Source organism: Nannizzia gypsea, genomic scaffold (genome assembly GCF_000150975.2).
Source record: "Nannizzia gypsea CBS 118893 supercont1.9 genomic scaffold, whole genome shotgun sequence".
NCBI lineage: Eukaryota > Fungi > Ascomycota > Eurotiomycetes > Onygenales > Arthrodermataceae > Nannizzia > Nannizzia gypsea.
This window is the reverse complement of record NW_003345193.1, coordinates 493,758-509,333: the sequence shown is the minus strand read 5'-3', so window position 1 is coordinate 509,333 and position 15,576 is coordinate 493,758. Positions and strand designations below refer to the sequence as shown.

At 48.7% G+C, this 15,576-nt stretch overlaps 8 protein-coding genes across 8 annotated transcripts; 2 read left to right on the top strand and 6 right to left on the bottom strand.

Moving 5' to 3' along the window:
* Positions 1-713: 713 nt before the first annotated feature.
* MGYG_08429 (hypothetical protein) lies at positions 714-1,160 on the bottom strand (the record flags this gene model as incomplete). Its single annotated transcript, XM_003169476.1, has 1 exon — positions 714-1,160. The coding sequence occupies one exon, from the start codon at positions 1,158-1,160 to the stop codon at positions 714-716; it is 447 nt and encodes a 148-aa protein (XP_003169524.1).
* Positions 1,161-1,346: 186 nt separating this feature from the next.
* MGYG_08428 (hypothetical protein) lies at positions 1,347-2,122 on the top strand (the record flags this gene model as incomplete). Its single annotated transcript, XM_003169475.1, has 3 exons — positions 1,347-1,384; positions 1,441-1,974; positions 2,014-2,122. 3 exons carry the CDS (start codon positions 1,347-1,349, stop codon positions 2,120-2,122), a joined length of 681 nt encoding a protein of 226 aa, XP_003169523.1.
* A 746-nt stretch (positions 2,123-2,868) lies between these two features.
* Positions 2,869-3,508, bottom strand: MGYG_08427 (hypothetical protein; the record flags this gene model as incomplete). Its single annotated transcript, XM_003169474.1, has 2 exons — positions 2,869-3,244; positions 3,312-3,508. The coding sequence occupies 2 exons, from the start codon at positions 3,506-3,508 to the stop codon at positions 2,869-2,871; spliced, it is 573 nt and encodes a 190-aa protein (XP_003169522.1).
* A 765-nt stretch (positions 3,509-4,273) lies between these two features.
* Positions 4,274-6,109, top strand: MGYG_08426 (hypothetical protein; the record flags this gene model as incomplete). The annotated part of the gene is made up of 4 exons (XM_003169473.1): positions 4,274-4,373; positions 4,440-4,724; positions 4,775-5,152; positions 5,232-6,109. The coding sequence occupies 4 exons, from the start codon at positions 4,274-4,276 to the stop codon at positions 6,107-6,109; spliced, it is 1,641 nt and encodes a 546-aa protein (XP_003169521.1).
* A 776-nt stretch (positions 6,110-6,885) lies between these two features.
* On the bottom strand, positions 6,886-7,510 carry MGYG_08425 (hypothetical protein; the record flags this gene model as incomplete). The annotated part of the gene is made up of 2 exons (XM_003169472.1): positions 6,886-7,377; positions 7,433-7,510. 2 exons carry the CDS (start codon positions 7,508-7,510, stop codon positions 6,886-6,888), a joined length of 570 nt encoding a protein of 189 aa, XP_003169520.1.
* A 184-nt stretch (positions 7,511-7,694) lies between these two features.
* On the bottom strand, positions 7,695-10,239 carry MGYG_08424 (transmembrane protein 16K; the record flags this gene model as incomplete). Its single annotated transcript, XM_003169471.1, has 4 exons — positions 7,695-9,053; positions 9,121-9,850; positions 9,903-10,047; positions 10,143-10,239. The coding sequence occupies 4 exons, from the start codon at positions 10,237-10,239 to the stop codon at positions 7,695-7,697; spliced, it is 2,331 nt and encodes a 776-aa protein (XP_003169519.1).
* A 497-nt stretch (positions 10,240-10,736) lies between these two features.
* MGYG_08423 (nuclear movement protein nudC) lies at positions 10,737-11,479 on the bottom strand (the record flags this gene model as incomplete). The annotated part of the gene is made up of 3 exons (XM_003169470.1): positions 10,737-10,768; positions 10,830-11,151; positions 11,234-11,479. The coding sequence occupies 3 exons, from the start codon at positions 11,477-11,479 to the stop codon at positions 10,737-10,739; spliced, it is 600 nt and encodes a 199-aa protein (XP_003169518.1).
* Positions 11,480-12,065: 586 nt separating this feature from the next.
* Positions 12,066-15,571, bottom strand: MGYG_08422 (transcription elongation factor spt5; the record flags this gene model as incomplete). The annotated part of the gene is made up of 5 exons (XM_003169469.1): positions 12,066-12,694; positions 12,758-12,945; positions 13,007-13,585; positions 13,644-15,118; positions 15,194-15,571. 5 exons carry the CDS (start codon positions 15,569-15,571, stop codon positions 12,066-12,068), a joined length of 3,249 nt encoding a protein of 1,082 aa, XP_003169517.1.
* Between the last annotated feature and the right edge of the window lie 5 nt (positions 15,572-15,576).

Sequence of the window (15,576 nt, the reverse complement as noted above, 5' to 3'; positions counted from 1 at the left end):
AGTAAGAAAAATGTAATAAAAAAATAAAAAATAAAATAAAATAAAAAAAGGAAGAGGGAAAAGGCGGGCAGAGGTGGCAGTATTAATAAGCTGGGAGAGTCACGTGGTGGAGTTAGTCAGATGATGAGTCAGACGATGACTAAGTTATTATTACGTCATGGTTAGTAATACACATACATAGCCGAGGACAAGAAGACAAAGACAGCAGGAGTAAGCAGAGTAGTAGAGTAAGTAGAGTAGGTAGACTAAGTAGAGTGGATGAGCATGACAAGTAGAGATGGTAAGTGATAGATATAGAGATAGATGTAGAAGAGGTAAGTGGCAGCCACGGAGTACCTAGGTACATACTCTTGTCACCCGAAGCTTGGCTTTAGTAGCATCACGTGCTTGAGCGATCGCTTATTTCTTGTATTTACTGGCAGAGTGCTCCGTAAGTAACAGTAACACTCAAGCCTTGCGATAGCTAGCAAACGGCAACATGGAAGGGCGCGTTAAGGAATAGCCAATGACACACTATGTATTACAGCATCCTTCCAGCTCTTCCTCTGATACCCACTCAGGCATTGTACTCGCCCTCGGACCGGAAACCGAGTCCCTCGCGGGCATGGCCACAGTAGTCATGCACTACCCGCAGTATGTCATTAACCAGCGGGACCTCGCCATAGATCAGTTCTCTGGGGAATTCATCCAGTAGAGGGTGTAGTGGGTTGGGCTCAAAGGATGTGTCGCCGTACGCGAATCGCGTGGGCGTGACGAAGAGATGGGTGCAGCTCGTCGTATAACTGTGCGATGCGTCTAGCCCTGTTCTTGTCGACTTTGGCATAGTTCCGTGGCAGGGAGTCGGGTGATATCCCTACCGACAGACAATACGCGATTGCAGACCGGCGTGCTTCTAGATCTGGACCAAACTCGACTTTCACGCCGTCAACGGGGATGCGGGTCGGGAGACCGATCAAGGGGTCGGTATACATGTGGGCATCCACTTCAGCCTGTATGTCACTGATGCTGCTGTCGACAAGGACGGAACCATCACTGCTCTCGGAGAAGGCACATACATCAATATCATCTTTCGGCTTTGATGGATTATTTGCTGCCTGTGAAAGGGCATATATCACCACTGTCGATCTTGTCGATCTTGTCCGGGAGAGAATATGAACCATAGCTGTCTAGTGGGTCTATGTTGTCCACAAATACCGTCAAGTCACTGCTGAAGCAATGGACAGAAGCGTCGATAGTACCCGATACGTTATTGCTCTTGGCCATTGTTGAAATGTGAAGAGAGGGTGACCCGCTGACAAAGGTAGCTTATGAAACAAGACTGGTCTTCTCGTATATCACAGCTTTGATTGCCAGGATATAACATAGACCCTGAAAAAAATATGGCGTCAAATTAGACGACGATACGCCGCTATGGACGACTCACCTGGTTTTGTCAGACAGGGGGACTCTTCTTCAATGTCAGCGCGACTTCGGCAATGTGCCCGTCGACATCATTCTCACGGCTACGTATCAAGTGTCGATAGACGCATTCGCACAGACGAAGACGAAAGCATTTCCCAATGGGATCCTCTCCACGCGGATTCCAGAGATTGTCAACGATGCAGTAAGGGTTGCAGAAGAAGCAAAGTGCAAGGGTGCAAAAGTCGCACTGAGCATTGGTCCCTATGGAGCCACCATGAAGCCCTGCCAGGAATACAGTGGCCAGTACGATAACGCTCATCACTCGCTAGATGCGTTGCACCATTGGCATAGGGAGCGTATGAAGCTGTTAGCAGGTATCACAGACATACGGCCGAGGCTGGGCTACCTCTCACTGGAAACAATCCCCCGCATCGATGAGATCAAAGCAATGAGAAAATTCCCAGATGCCACGCCTAAGCTAGCCGAAATACCCTTCTGGATGGCCTGCGTGTACTCTGATGCCGCGGAGACGCTACCAAGCGGTGCCTCAGCTGAAGAAGCTGTTGACGCAACGCTGGACCCCGAATGAATGAATCCAAGTTGATAGCAAAGTGTCAACTTCTACCCGTGCATATTGAGCAAGAGCCTTCGTGATGTATTAACCCTCGTCAAGCTCTTCAATGATTTTCATTGGTTAATTGAGCTCTCCACGCTTACCTAGCTTATAAGAGGCCCCAATGATCAATCGGAAATTAGAAGTATTTTTTAGTTTATTTTTTTCTTTTATTTTATTTTGTCCTATTCTATTAACTAGGGGCTAAGCATCGAGCCGATATATAAATTATATAATATTATCTATACTTAATTAGTTTCTTCTAAGTAGAAGTATTTGAATATATAAAACTTCTTCCACTATTACAATATAACCAGGTAGCTATCATATAACAAGTTGATAGCGCTCGCTACGCTCGCAATTCGTTGGAAGGGCGTGAATTACTATTGGTTAAAGCAGAACTTAGGACCAACAAGTTAGCCAATAAGCACCATTAATAAAGTTTTAGAGTCTACGGAGTATGCCCGCCCAATAAACCAATTAACACTACTCACCCCTTATGCTCTACAATGGGGTAGTGGCGTAGCTTGGCTGATTGGAAGCGCTAGTAACGGAAGGAAGTCTTACTCCAGATCGATCACCTAATGAGTGGAGCCAGAAGACCCACAGATTAATTATATAAAGGAGAAAGGAGGAGATAACTTGTTGGACCACAAGGGACAAAAAGGCCTAATGCCCCAAGGAATCCTTGGGTAATGAGTGCGAGTCGTAGTAGCTAATGGATATTCCAACATAGCTATATATATTTAATAGTAATCACAAGAGCTTAAGCTCGCACAAGTATGTAGTTATAAGATTTCCAGGTCCAAATACTGATAGAAGCTAGCTAAGCTAACTATATGTTTTGACAAAGCTTAATTCTTCAATGATGTCTTTGCTTGACCTTCCAAACTTTCGACGACACGTTCCACCTCAGCTTCTGGGTCCTCTGCTAGAGTATCGAATCGCTCCTCGGCCAACTTCGCGTGGGTTCCGTACTTCTTCACCCAATCTCTCAAACCGGGAGTAGTAGCTTGAGAGTTGACCTGTAGGATCAGCTGGCGGTAGCGGTTGTTGATAAGCTCGCCAGCATCGATGCGGAGCTGGAACTTGGTGTCATTTTTTGAGGTCCTCGAAGGAAGAATACGACTGCCGGGGCTGAAAATTGATCGAAATTTCTTGGCCAGGTTGAACTCCTTCCTGGCTTTCTTGAAGAAATCGGCAACGGCACGAGACATGACTGGATGGGGTCTAAAATAAATGTATTAGAGAGTCATGTTCCGCCTATGAAATGGGAAGTGACAAGCCACTAACTGACCTTAAGCTGTTGAGCTTAGTTAGCGTTTCTTTGGTATTTAAAGGAGAACAAAAGAACAAAAGATGGTTGAATATTTGTGGAAAGTTGGGTTGTGGTATGGTTGATGGGAAAAATGAATCTCTGGAGATGTCTTCTGATGCAGTATTTATACACAATCTTTTGCTCATAGCCATGTCTAGAGCCCAATTAGGTGCCATTTCTATTGAAACCGAACCTGCCTCCATTGATGCAGTCTGATGCACAGGGAGGTAGCCAGCGTTGCAGGCCAACTATGATATTTTGAGAAGGATTGGACAGGATTGCAGGAACTTCTAACCGCCGAAGGCATGGATAAAATTCCCGGCGGCTAGCAGATTCCGATTCCAGGGGAGGTATGGTATCGAATTATTTTTGTCATGCCACGGAGCATGTGCCCCGGCCACATATCGCCGTTATCATTAGCATCATCACCATCGAGCATTATCCGCCAGTCATTTCATCCTGTTAGATGCTAACCGCTGGCCCCCAAAACATGCATCTATTGTGGCTATAGAGCTTCAGAATTTATTTGTCAAGCAGACAGGGCGTATAAACCTGCATTAGTTAGTTATATCTATTTATAAACATGAGATAACTGTTGGGTTGTATTGTCTATGCTCGTACCTAGGTACCTATTTCATCACCAATCCATGATTGGATATTGTGGCCCAAACTTAGTTTTGGTTGCTTAGTCAGGAGCCACCGAAACCTGGATGAGCCTGTCTACGCGCCGTCCCGTAAACCAGATTCTCATGCTAAAGTCCTCGCTGGAATTCGCCATTCTTACATAGGTACTTAGCTGGAGGCGCAAGCTTTAGCACATTGTTTCCAGAGTGTTCGTTATGCTTGGAAGATCAGCAACGCCCCTTATCAGGTGCACCGGTCGTATCTCAACCGCCGTCTATCTCGCTTTCTATCGTCAACGACCAACAAAATCATTCAGAATGGGCGGGAACCTGAGCTCTCCGATATCAGGCGCTCATTGCCGAAACTCATCAAGACCATTCTCGGGCGGGCCTGGAGGCAGGATACACCCAGTTCCAAGTAAGTTAGATCCTCTGGCAACGGAACGAGAACCCGAGTGCTTACAGAAACTGCTGCTCGGTTCAGGTCAAGACCCATGCGCATACACAGCAGGACGCTTCCTGCTTCAAGATGAGCTTCAACGCAACGCGAGACATGTTCAGTTCAATTTCACTAAGCTATGTGAGGTTGCCATCAGCGTGTCTGAGGGTGCATGTCGCGTCATAAGCTATGAAAAGAAGGAAGGCGGTTATAATAGAGTGTTTATCCTCTCCCTTGACAATGGCAAACGCATTGTAGCAAGAATTCCTACGCGTGTAGCTGGTGCGCCACGGTTGACGACCAATTCGGAGGTTGCGACAATTGCATATTGTAAGATACACCACTGATTAACTAGCTTGGTCATCTAACGACTATTCCAGTACAGTCGAAAACCTCTCTCCCCCTTCCTAAGGTCTTGGCCTGGTGCGATGATCCTAGCAATCCTGTTGGTGCTGAATATATTATTCAAGCACACGTCGATGGCATCTTGCTGCATGAACAGTGGCCGCATATGGATGCTCTTCAACATATGCGATGCACCAAGCACCTATCCCAGATGACTCCAGAGATGACAAAGCTCAACTTCCCAGCTTATGGAAATATTTACTTTTCCGATGCGCCGATCGAAGCTGGCCTGAAGGTTCCGCTGCAGGATGATGGCAGATTTTGCATCGGACCCTATTGTAGCCCATTATTCTGGCACAGTGGATCTGGGGAACCCGAGCTCTACGGAGAGCCAAGTGAAAATCGTGGACCATGTACGCCCTTTATATATACACTTAAGCTCACCATCTCCCGTGTGGAGTTAATAATGCAATGCTGATGACATATTGTTAGGGAAAACCCTCGACGACTATGTGTCCGGGCTAATTGACACCGCTCTTTCCCGTATACCGAAGGAACAGGACAACAGTCTTCCTTACCGTGGCTCCACGGAAGAGCATGTTCGTCTTGTTAAGGTCTGTCAGGAAATAATGCATAAATTAGTACAAAGCCCTTACATCCAACAAGCTGGTATGCCAGCATTGATCCATGCAGACTACAACAAACGCAACATCTTCGTCTCCTCTGAAGACCCAACAGCGATCACTGGTATAATCGACTGGCAACTAACATGCGTTGAACCGGCGTTTATATATGCACATATGACTCCAGATTTTGCAGCATTTCCTGAAATCGACCCAAGTGAAGATGGCAGTGAACCAAAATCTAAAGAAGAAGAGAAACTACTGAAGGACCTCTCTATATGCAGCCAAACATTTGACGTGATTATGACACACAAGAACCCCAAAATTAAACCAGGAAGACTACTCGATTCCACTTTTTTCCGCCTCTTCCACTACTGCTTTACTACATGGCGTGATGGTATACCCGCCATCCGCCAAGAACTTATCGACCTCAGTTCCCTTTGGCATAAACCGGAACTAAACTTGCCTGCCCCTTACCCATATGTTCCTAGTGAGCAGGAGCTCGCGGGACACAAGAAGCAATATGATGATTTCGAAGCAAGAGAAAAGCTAAAAGCGTGGTTGAGAATATCTCTGCAGACAACTTCAGACGGATGGATCCCCAACGAGCTTTGGAAGGACGCAAAGGAGGCAAATAGGATGGCGTATGAACAGTGGATGGAAACAGCAAGAGAGGCGGAGGCTAGGGGGGATGATGATATGACAGTTGAGAAGGCAGAAAAGCTATGGCCGTTTGATGCAAGGTAGGCTGGCGCCATTTTTCAACGCCTAGCATTTGGTATCTTGTATGCGTTCCTTTCTTCTTCGGGGTGGATAAAGTATTAGACGCTTTGCAATATAGTTATGCTGGAAGGAAGCGTGTCTTGTGAATATTATCTATCAGTTGTGATAGAGGGTGGCCCCAGCAGGTGCTCGGGCAAGCTATATTAGGTAGCTACCTTGTACAATCATTCTGGTATCGCTTTAGGCTATTCCTTTACTACAAGCTTACCCAGCTGTCAATACAGCGTCTGCCATCGAATATATTGGTGAGAATTTGTATTTTACTTCACTATGTCTGTAGAAGGCTATAACTAGTTAGTTACAACTATGGTATAGCCTGTCTATGATGAAATTTGATCGCCTATACTCCCAATTAGTTATTAGTAAAAAAAAAAAAGGAAAAAAATAATAATAATCAGAAACCACTTGTGTGCTCCCTAACCCGACGCTCAATCGTATACCCAATGTGAAATTTTTCCTTGCGGCTCGTTCGTGAAACAACTAGGAAGAATGCAATAAGTTACCATATACTTGTCCCATGCTAGGATCTAAAACTTCTTCGCCGTCTTCCATGAGATTAGCACACTGGACGACATTGGCAGCCAGTTGCTGCTGCTGTCCTGGGCCCGTCTGGTCGCAACACAGTCGAGCAGATATCCCCAAACCTGTAGACGCCTCCCTTCTGAGCTGAGACGAAGAGTAGCTGCATGTTGTACTGGGGCCCGCCGATTAAAGGCTTAGACAAGGACACGGTGCGATCTTTATCGGCCAAGGCGTTCACCAGGGAAGTCGTCATTGACCTCGACGAAGACTATCTTGCCATCTATCAGGACCATGTTCGCGTCGACCTCTGGGCCATCAACGTACGTCTCGATGACAACGTCGTGGCCGTGCCACGAGGTGAAGGCATCGCGCCATAGCAGAGGCACTTTTTCACGCAGCTCCTGCTCGTTGGCCACTTCCCAGACACCCTCAGATGAGGAAGGCTTCACGATCAGAGGATAGTGGATATGTGGTCCGTCTTCTGAGAGCATCCTTTCTAGCTCATCTGGAGAGCGGACCATTCGGCAGAAGACGTTGTTGTCAAGCTGACGAGTTGCAAATTTGTTCTGTGCTAGCCCTACGGCCTCTGGGGGCGAGGTGTTGAAGCCCAGCTTAGCAGCTGCGTGGGCTATGATGGTATTCGTAACACCCTCGGCCGCCAGTGTCAAGCCAATTACGGAGTAGTTAAGGGGTGATTGGGGCGGCCCCGACTGTGACAAACAGCGTCACCCCCTCTCGTTATGGCTGGCTGAAGGCCAAACAAACAAAAGTACGACTTAACTGGTCAGTTTCCGCTGCTGTATGTAGATCGAATATAAATGTTCCTGACTTGGCTTGCTTCATGCTATCTGGAGATGAGATGTCTATTTGCTATGTTGATAATAACTTCTTGCACGTATTTATAGTTACTTATTCAAGCTTTTTGATATAACTATATATGGACAAGGTTGAGTTAGCTAATTGACAAGATAGAGATGAAGTCGCTAAATGTAGATGTAGATGGGGAAGAAGGAGATGGTAGACGAGACTATTGGCTCTTCTTGGTCTCCTTGTCCTCCTTGGTCTCCTTCTGAGTACCTGCCTGGATAATGGCAGCCCCGATCCTGGCAGATTCCTTCCACCCTCGCTGCCGCGCCCAGAAGAGCTCCGACGGACTCGCGTCCGGCGTGCTGAACTTGCGTGCGTCTTCCTCAAGTGACTCGCGGGTGATCTGCCCGATCTCCTCTTCCACGTAGTCGCTTCCTAGCTCGTCAAAGTCGTCGTCTGCGCCAGCCTGAACCCCGGTTAACATCTCCTCTCGGGGCTGGTGATTGTCTGCGTCGGTGTCGTTTTCGTTTGCCTGGCGGCTGCTGGCGCGGTCAAGGTAGGCCTTGCGCACAAGGTAACGCTCGGCTCGGTCGCGGCGAGTGTCGAGCGTCTCCAGCTTGGACATGGCGACCTGCACGGCCAGACGGGCGAGTAGGTAGATGTGCTCAGAGAAAAAGACTGTCAGCAGCAGCAGCCAGCCCTTGATCTCGTCGTGAGACTTGCCGCTGCCGTCCCCAGCTGCGGATGAAAACATATACACCAGTGCTGCGCTCGTCAGACTGCCCAGCCACGATAGGAAGCTGAGCGAGTCCAGCCAGGGACCGATGGAGTCGGCGCGGAAGGGTGTGGGACGCTTGTGCTCGATGCAGATCTTGACAAAGTCCGAGCGCAGCTCAATCCAGTTATTGATCAGGAAGGAGACGGGTACCAGAGACCACACGGGAGAGAAGAGAGATAGGTAGCCGAACTGCACGCACATCTCGCGCAGGTCGTCGGTGACGTTGTAATCGTTTAGCTCAGACTCGTTTCGTACCCGCTTGAGGAACTCGGCCTCTTCCGGTACATCTTCCAGTAGAAGGTCAGTAGAAGATGACGATGATGTCTTGCTGTCGTCCTTGTTTTTCCTTGCCTCGGACATCTCCTCATACTTGCGGAAGAACTTGCGTTTCACATAGGGTACCACCGTCTCCAGGGCAAAGTTCACTATCTGAGCAGTCACAGTAAAGTAGATCACCTGCTTGCGCAGTCGGGCTCGGTTAATGCGGAACTCCTTGATCCCAGCTGATGCTGATGCTGCTGCTGTTCCCTTCTCATCTGAATGGAAGGGCTTGACGGCGAGGTGGAAGACATCCAGGTACGGCACAATAGTGGGTGCAAAGGGAACATATACAAATGCTGTTAGAAAGATAGGTAAGTAGGAAGTGACAAAGTTGAGCACGAAGACTTTGCGTGTCAGTGCAATATCATGGCTGTCTTGCGTCTCATAGTTCTCATATTCCGTCAATTGGGTCGCGACCTTTGTCAGTATCGCGCTGATGGTCGGCACACAGAGTGACAGTATGATTGTGGGTACAAATGCCTGTCGTCAGTTAGTTCTTGTGGTATATAAACTGAGCAAGGGAGGTAAAAAATAAAGATGGACAAACCAGGTATGTTTGGAAGGGACCGGAGTAGATTTCGTTGATAAAGACCTCAATGGCAAAACATGTTGCAATCAGAGTGCCGAGTGCAACTACCACTGCCATAGTAAATGGAATTACCAGTAATTGCCTAGCCAGACGCTTGGAGGCCGGGAACACATAGACTGTTTCACCCGTAATCGGATCAATGATCTGTTTCTCATGCTTGTACTCCTTTCTCCGAGCCTTGATCTCCGACACCCCCTTTACCTGCCACCTTAGGCGCAGATCAATCTCCTGTCTCTTCCAAAACTCTACAAACACAAGACAGAACAGCGAGTTCAGCATGGCATAGAATATCGAGAAATGACCGAGAAACACCCAGCAGAACAGGCCCAGACCAGCAGGAACCATGAGGAAGCGGAAGTATGTCTGCAAAAAGGTGAAGTAGAAGGCTACTTTCTCTCCCAGCTTCAGTCGTATCTGCTCCAGGTCACTATTGTCCAGCAGCGTTTTGCGGCTCCAGGACTTGATCCACTCGCGGTTCAGGTCATGGTCGTGGAGCGGGAATATCGACTTGACATGCTTCCAATACCCATATCCGGGGGTGATGTCTGCTCCACCGTCTGTACGTGGGAGGGTCATCATGTCGTATATTGTGCGAAGGCGTTCTGCCTCCGTCCACTGCGTTCCCTGGGTATCATGGGCACCCTTGGCGGGTTGTGCGGTACGCACACCATACAGCCAGTCCTTGGTTCTGATATCCGTAAGTCGTATATTCGTTCGTAGGACATAAAGATTGTGCGTACCTCGTTCTATGTGCCATCGCCTTCAACTTATCCTCGTTGGGCTTGACGAGGACAACCAGACTCTGGCCCTTGCCAGGACGCACCGCTGCCTCCAGCCCGACACTATACAGTGACCGAAGCAGCCTCTGCAGCTGTCTGCCGGCATCTACATCAACCACTTGTCAGAATACGTACTCCAGCCGAGGTATTGATTACACCCAGGGTCGGACGGGGTAGGGGGGAGGTAAGGGGGGAGCTCACCCTGGTCCTCGAAGGGATAGAGGATCACATACTCCACACCAAAGTTCTTCGCCAGAGTGTGGCCTGGTATACGCTTCGCTCCCAGGTCCTGAGACATGGCGACGGGATTCAATGTTATGATGAGCTGCCAGTCAATTCATGACAAGCGAGAGAGGAAGATAGAGCAGGAAGAAGAAGAAGAAACGAAAGATGCAGCAGAACAAGTTGAAGTTGTGGTTGTTGAGTTTGTTTATGTAAGACAGCCCTCTGACGTCATTGGTGGGGGTTCCCATATAAAAGACGGAGAGCCGGAAAGGGAGAGAAGCTCCTTGTTTTGATAAACAGTTGGATATTATATGTGTATATACGGGTTGATAGGGTATTAAATACTGGCGATAGACGCATTTGCGACATGGGACCTGTAGATGGTGTCTTGCGGGCTGGTTGCATACAAGAATGGTTTCATCTTGGAAAAGTGTCAATACTCCTACTACTTATCAAACAAGTAGAACGAGATGTGTATCCACGCATGTGTTCGCTACGCTAGAAATAACACGATTACCCGTGACTGAACCTCACCCCGGTGTAAATAAAAACGGTTTCAACGGTCTCTGTTTAACCGATCTGTGCCTTGGAAAAGTCCATCTCTACAGCATGGAGTTAGTATTGATATCAGCAAAAACGGTTCACAACATCACAAAACCATACCTGGGTGTTGTTCTTGGAACTTCCTAAGCATCTCGGCCTTCTTCTGCTCATCACTGGACGGCTTCCCCATCTCCTTCTGCTGCTGATCATACATCATCTTCTCTACCATGCTTCTTGTCTCCCCATCCAGGTCACTCAACTTAGAGTTCTCGGGCGTTATCTTGCTGACGTCGATCTTGGGCGCGGTGGTGACAACGTGAGGCCACCATTCCATCTTGTTCACCTTGTCTAGATGGACAGACACTTCTTTGCCGGGAGGACTGGAGACGGTCTCGAGGGTCCATGAGGACTCGTCGACATGGATTGGATGTGGGAATGAGCCCTGTACAGACATACGTTAGCATCTATCAAGTATCCCACTGTGAGACATGGGCTGTATGCAAAGATACATATTATCTACATACGTCGATAAAGGGTTCTTTGCCCTTCAACGCAACTCGGATCTTGGTCTTGGTCAGAACGACCTCCAGATCCCTCGCGCGTATCTCAACAGGCACTGGAATTGTGACTTCGGCTTCTGCAATTGTCTGTGTCCATTTGTACGGCAAGGTCGCCTGTTCTTTCGCTTCTTTTTCCTTGTGTTCACGGTCGAGGCGCTCTCGCTCAGTTTGGGAGGGTTCGGTCTCTGTATCCGGAGGCGGCGACGACATCATGCCCTGCTGTATCGTGCTCCCTATCTTACACACGGCCTCACTAATCAGCTGTGTCTTTGCTTCCGGCCTTCGATTCTTCGTATTGCGGGGAGCTTTTTTTTTTTTGATAGCTCGCGGGGCGCCAGGCGATGTAGTTAGGTTATGTAAGCAGCGCCTGGTGTTAGTGTTTGATATCTTGACCAAAGGAAAACTCGTATGAAGGAATCTATTATCGAGTGCAAAAACATGCTAGCTATTAATACAAGAAACCGAGGCCAACTCCTGCTTTGCCATATGGCTTAGATGATTTTTTTTTCTGACTTTCCATCGTTTTGCTTGAACAAAAAATAAAAAGAACATCACAGGAGGACAGATAGATCAGAAGTATTAGCAGGAATGAGAGGTCTGGGATCCCAGCGCCAGCTTCCAACAGATCAGGCCTAGGATGAAACGCATGGTATCTAGAATATGATAAATGGGTACCGGGCCGGAAGTTGGTATAAAAAGGATTTTCTCAAGTAAAAAGTGTTCCCTAGTGTTCCCTAGTGTGATTATCCTTCTCGGATAAGTGAGTGGAGGTCCCTAGCTTAAGACTGCTTCTTCATCATGGACTTGGAGTACCCTCAGCGTATCGAGGCGCATCGTCGGTGGCTCCAGGGGTGGCAGGGAAGCCCATTCCAATTGCTGGAGTAGGTGCATCATATGGTCGATGGTCTCCAGCGGGTGTAGGCGCGTCATACGCATCACCATCCATACGTTTTCCAGCGAACGTTGAAGCACCTGGTGTAGGCGCATTATCCGGCCATGCACGAGGAGTTGCGGCAGTTGCTCCAGGGGTTGGAGCACTACCGTATGGTGCAGGAGATGGGGCTGCATAGTCACCTCCAGGAGTAGGAGCATCGAACGCTCTGCCGGAATTGGCACTGAGATGTGAGCTGGAGCTTCCGGAGTGGCCCCAGGCGGGTGTTCGGGACCCGCTGTTTGCTGCCATTGCACCTGGATGTCCTGGGGTCCGAGATCCGGCCATGAAAGCGTCGAAGCCTGAGTTAGAAGAGCCTCCTGAGAAGCCGGACCCAGCGTCGTGAGGGGTTTTCGTTCCAGAAGTCCAGGCCGGAGTACGGCCACCAAACCCACCATACGAGGTCCGGTTACCGTCATAAGGGTTGGCGGTACGACCACCTTCCGCCTTCCACGCGGGAGTGCGGGATCCTATAGCGGCATTCCAAGCAGGGGCTAAACAAACCAAGTCAGTTAACGTCTAGGGCCATCTTTAAACGAACATGGTCGGATACTTACTTCGAGAAGATGATGCTCGCCATGCGGGTGTACGCGACGAATCGCCCGTGGAAATTGGGGTTCTTCCCCCTTGCCATGCAGCATCTTGGGGGCCAGCTCTTCCTGTTGCCATGGATTGTGGCACTCTGGGGGCACCACCACCTCTGCCGCCAAACCGGTTGATGTCTACAGGCTGTCCTGTAATGGGGCTATATACATGTTAGTTAGCCGAACCCAAAACGCAAATAGGGAATAATGAGTAATACATACTCCTTGACAGAGAGGTTCTCCTTTTCAACTGGTACGACTTTTGAAACAGAGTGCAATTCAACTCGAGCAATGATATCTGTCGTATCCTTAACGATACCAAGCAGACCCTTGAATGGCCCCTTTCGAATATGAACTGTCTTTCCAACAAGTCGGTCCCTGCCAAAAGTGCGCGGTGGCGGCATTCCAGAACCGTTCATGCCGTTCTTCTGTAGAGCAGGGTTCATCTTTGACAGATCTGGAGCAGACCTACCCAATTTCGAACCGCTGGTCGCCACGGTGGTAACGTTTATAGCTCTTGTTACCATGATACCAGCATTATCCCCCACAACCTTACTTGTGCAGAAAAGGAACGCCCTGTGGATATGCAGTATTGTTCCGGTCCGTTGCTCACCAGTCACTTCCTTCACGGTATCTCCGCACTTGATTTCAGAACCATTTCGGTCAGTGGTCACAGCATGTCGTCGCTGTTCAATCTTGCCCAAAACCCGCGATGGAAGCACAATTTGGGTTGAACCGTTCTGGTCTAAGACTCGCATTGACTCCCTGTCAAGTTTCACCACACATCCAACTGTTGTTTGACTGTAGTTTTACTCGTTAGTTTACGGATGGTATTGTAGGATATACAGAGGAAACATACTCAATCTGAACCAAATCATGAACATCGTATTGGCCCAATTTACCGTCAACTCCAATGTCATCAGCTTCTCTCAAATCCTTGCTGAATACGGTGATCTCTTGCATTGCCATGTCCGTGAGGATGGTAACTCGGTCGTCCTTGATCCGGACAACCATACCCAACTCATCGCGATACTTGCTACCTCCGATAACTTTGACATGATCACCTTCGCTGAACCTCTTTCGGAGACCCTTGGTGGGCACATCAATGTGCTGGCCTTGAAGTTCACCTTCAGTGACTTTGATAGTAACGATGTCACCACGGGTTGCTACAGTCTGGCCAACGACGCCACGCTGTTCACCCGTAAATACTTCAACGGTGTCTCCAACCAGATAAGCATCCTCTTCGGTTGTATTCTTTATTGTAGCAGCCAAAGAAGCAAGATCGAGGTTTGAAGTGCCATCATCTGCACCACGGGCAAACTTGGTTACCTCGTCCAGTTGAGGGTTAACGTTCTTGGTGATGAGATGTTGGACTTTCATGTTTTTGATAAGGAAGCCATCGACATAGGTGTCCCCAAGATAAGACCAGGACTTGCCGCCCAAGCTAGATGTTGCAGAGAGATACTTAGAGTGTCTCTTCTTCGCTTCTGCCTCACTGAACAGACGTTGAGGAGGCCTGGCAACTGCGCTGCCTCCTGCTCCTCCAATCCTCTTGCGCTTGGGGTCCATAGCTGGCGCATTGCTGTCTTCGTTAAGTCCGTATTCTAGACGAGGAACAAGTCTGACGGTAACATTAAGCCCGTTTGTCTCAACTTCTTCAAGCTGGGCCAAGTCCCCTTGGTATCGTCCACGCTTGATTCGGACCCAGCCACCCGGGGTGAGCTCCTCCGACTTCTTCACTCGGAGCAGATCAGGCATTTCCTTGACCGAGATCAAGGTCAACTTAGACCTGACGTAGATATTAGACATTCCATCCAAGGCGTCAATGATATCGGCTTGTTTGCGGGCTTCCACGTAAATGTATCCGGCCATAGTTCCACCGCGCTCAAAAGCAGATATAATCTTGATAGGGTTTCGCGAACCAAGAGGCCGCTCCTCCATCCGCTTGATGATGCTGAACACAATTTCCCTTTCCTTTCCTGGCCGGCACTTGACACCCCATATGCTCGGGTCATCCACGCTAGGTAAGAGAAGCCTCTTAGGGACGACAACGAGATCAGCTCCAGAGGCACGGTTTCGGCCATATCGCTCTTTGAGGGCCTGTGCCTGCTGTTCCGCATCCATCGTCGCATCCATATCGCGCTTTCGGTCGAGTTCACGATGACGCCTATCGTCTGTTTCTGCGCCAGCCGGTAGGACGACTTCATCGTCATGGTGGACAAAACCACTTTCGATTTCATCTTCTTCATCCTCCGCTTCATCTTCGTCGTCGACTTCTGCTTCTTCTTCGAAGAAAGCGCCGAGTCCATGTCTTCTCCGCTTTCGAGGGCGACCCTAATTAGATCGTTAGCAGATGACTCCAATATACCCGAGTACACATCAGGAGGGGCCAATTTAAGGTACACTTACAGTGACTGCTTCCTCCTCGTCTTCCTCCTCATCATCTACATCGTCGTCCTCGTTATCTCCTTCGGGCTCCCCTTCATCATCGTCTTCGTCGCCGGCTTCATTTTCTCCTCTAGCCTGTTGCGATTCATTAGTATTCAAGTCACCATTGCCGGTATCATTCATCCGTTTCAATTCTTCTCCAATTTCTTCCTCGTCTTCTTTTTCTTTTTTACCGACCTCTTGTCCATCATCGTTATCTATGTGCTTTCCGCCGCTGCGAATATCTGCCGCATCATGCTGGTCATCTTCAGCCTCTGGCTCGGAATCATCGGCCGGTGTAGGATTAAAATCTTCTTCGTCTTCCGAGGCGAATTCTTGTTCGTTCCCAGGATGTGACATGTTTG